Genomic DNA, 2,462 nt, shown 5'->3' with positions numbered 1-2,462 from the left:
CATGTTCATAGCAGCATTCTGCACAACAACCAAAAAGCAGAAGCAACCAAAATGTCCACCAAAATATGAATGGATAAACAAAATGAGATATGGGGAATAGGGAGTTATTGTTTACCGAGTACACGGTTTTTGTTGGGGATGAAGAAAAAGTTTTAGACATAGTGATGATGGTTACCATAACACTGTAAACATATTTATTGCCTCTAATTGTACAATTATGAATGGTTAAAATAACAAATATTATATGTTAAAAAAAACTTTACCACAGTTAAATACAAATACCAAAATTCATGGAACTGATGATGATGGTTAACTCTATGAGAGTGAGTAAAATTCACTGCTAACAGTACTGGTTCAATAATTGACAGATTTAGATATTTTCTACAGAATACGTATTAATGAGTAACATAATGAATAGCACAGGTTTTAAACACTTTACATTTCTGCAAGCTTTGAAGTCTGTCCAAATAAGCCCTTTCTGCTCTGCACGTATTTCTATCAAAATCAGCTGTAACATTAGCTCAGCCAATTCCTACTTCAGGTTATACTGAATCAGTGATTTCTCATCTTTAAAAATATTCTCACCTGTAGTTGTTCTATGCAGATTATTCTAGAGGCTAGTTCTTTAGACTCTTCAAAGTTGGCACTGACTCTTGCATAAACAGCTGAACAGTATTGGTAACATTTTTTGACTCATCAAGAACCAAGGAAAACCATTCAAAATCATTTGCCTTGTTTTGAATTGACTACTGATATTGCTCCCAATGTTCTCAACTCTTTAAGCAACCATTCTCACCCCTTTAAGCAACCATTCTCACCCAAAGGCTAATAGTTTTAAATAAGTTTACTTACTCTGCACACGTTTCTTCCAGAGAAATTAACTCACCATTGGTAAACAGCTTCCCTTGCCTACCGAATGAATGGGCTACTCATACCTTAAAAACATAACATTTAAAGCAGTTTCTTTTTCTTTTTTTTTTGATGACACAATTGCATATGTATTGTTTAAAATGAAAACAGGCGAGTTCACAAATTACTTCTGGACACTGAAAAATGAACTCTGGTTGCTTTTCTTCTGGGCAGCACCTAAACTCTGGCTGCTTTTTTTCTGGGCAGCACGTAAACTCTGGCTTTGCAATATTTCAGGTACATTACAGTCTTCTGAGAGAGGCCCAGTACTTCAGAATCCCTGGGGTGGCCAGAATGCCTCTGGCTTTTTCCGCATCCCGCAAAGGGCTCTCTCCGTACTCCTTCAGCCACTGGCAGAACTGATGGACCTGGTGCTCCTCAAACTCCTGGAGCTGCCTCTGGAAGCCCAGGTTGGGGTTTGCACAGGACCTCTCCGCACGCACAGTGCACAGGGCATCTTCCCAGTCGAAGTCGGTGACCGTCATGATGTATGCAACCACCAGAGTCACACTCCTGGAGACGCCGGCCAGGCAGTGAACAAGGCAGCCCTCACCTTGCAGGCGGCACTCGTGGATGAATTTAATACTTTCTTTGAAATGTCTTGTCAGGTTTTGAGATGGTGAATCCGCTGCTGGAATGCACAGGTATTTAACCCCCTCCAATGTTGGCCTGGCGCTGTCGTGCACAGACAGAATGTGTGTCACCTTGTTCTTGCTCAATTGCTCTGCATCTCTGGCATCTTTGAAGTTGCCGATATACAGGCCAGGCAGGATCTTGTTCATCCCATTCCCCATGGCGGCCGCGCGGTCTAGCACCCGGGGCGCACTGAGGGCATGTTGGAGCGGGCGGGGGAGCAGCGGGCGGGCGGGGGGGGCACTGCACGCCCGCAGCGTAAACAGCAACACGGACCGGCGGCGCCCAGGCCTCTCTGTCCACTGAGCTCCTGTCCCTCGCGCCCTCCGCACTCCCCGGCCGCCGGGCCGCGGCCCAGGCGCCCCTGCGGTAGGGGATGGTAGCGCCCTCCCCTCCCCCTCCCGGAGAGAGCCCGGCGCCTGCCACGCCGGCCCCCAGGACTTGTGGACACGGTTCCTAGGGGCCCGGCCGGGGCACAGGGATTATGTCTCCCGGGGGCCGGGGCACAGGGACATGACTCCTGGGAGCGGGTCCCTCCAGGATTATGGCTCCTGGGGGGCCCGGGCCCAGGGCACACTCGCACCCCCGCCCCGGCCACCGTTGCCCTGCGCGTTCCGAGACGGGGTCGGGCGGAGAGGGTTCTCTTTTTTCTTTAACGTTAAGTATGCACTAATAATTTTTTAAAAATTAAATGTCACGATATGGTGACAGGTATGGCCCTCAAAACACGACTGAGTTATAAATGTATAACTGCAACCTGTAGCGCAAAGTGGTAGCACTGCTGTGTACTGTCTCTGTGGCAACTATTTAATTCAGCCAGTGCATCAGGAAAACAGCCATCTACAATTTGTAAACAAATGAATGTGGCTGCACCCCAATGAAACTCTGTATGTAGACACTGAATTTCGTAGTTTCCACAG

At 47.4% G+C, this 2,462-nt stretch overlaps 1 protein-coding gene across 1 annotated transcript; it reads right to left on the bottom strand.

The window, feature by feature from the left end:
- Window positions 1–951: 951 nt before the first annotated feature.
- LOC309802051 (dual specificity protein phosphatase 22-like) lies at window positions 952–1,777 on the bottom strand. The gene is made up of 2 exons (XM_082617252.1): window positions 1,120–1,777; window positions 952–1,086 (listed from the first exon to the last, which is right to left on the bottom strand). The coding sequence occupies exon 1, from the start codon at window positions 1,701–1,703 to the stop codon at window positions 1,152–1,154; it is 552 nt and encodes a 183-aa protein (XP_082473378.1). The 5' UTR covers window positions 1,704–1,777; the 3' UTR covers window positions 952–1,086; window positions 1,120–1,151.
- Between the last annotated feature and the right edge of the window lie 685 nt (window positions 1,778–2,462).

Source organism: Mesoplodon mirus (genome assembly GCF_964341445.2).
Source record: "Mesoplodon mirus genome assembly, chromosome: 4".
NCBI lineage: Eukaryota > Metazoa > Chordata > Mammalia > Artiodactyla > Ziphiidae > Mesoplodon > Mesoplodon mirus.
The sequence above is the reverse complement of the archived record's forward strand: the minus strand, read 5'-3'. Positions and strand labels throughout refer to the sequence as shown.

Bases quoted from the DNA above. Each gene is read 5' to 3' on its own strand.
- LOC309802051 (XM_082617252.1), bottom strand. From the start codon at position 1,703: ATGGGGAATGGGATGAACAAGATCCTGCCTGGCCTGTATATCGGCAAC.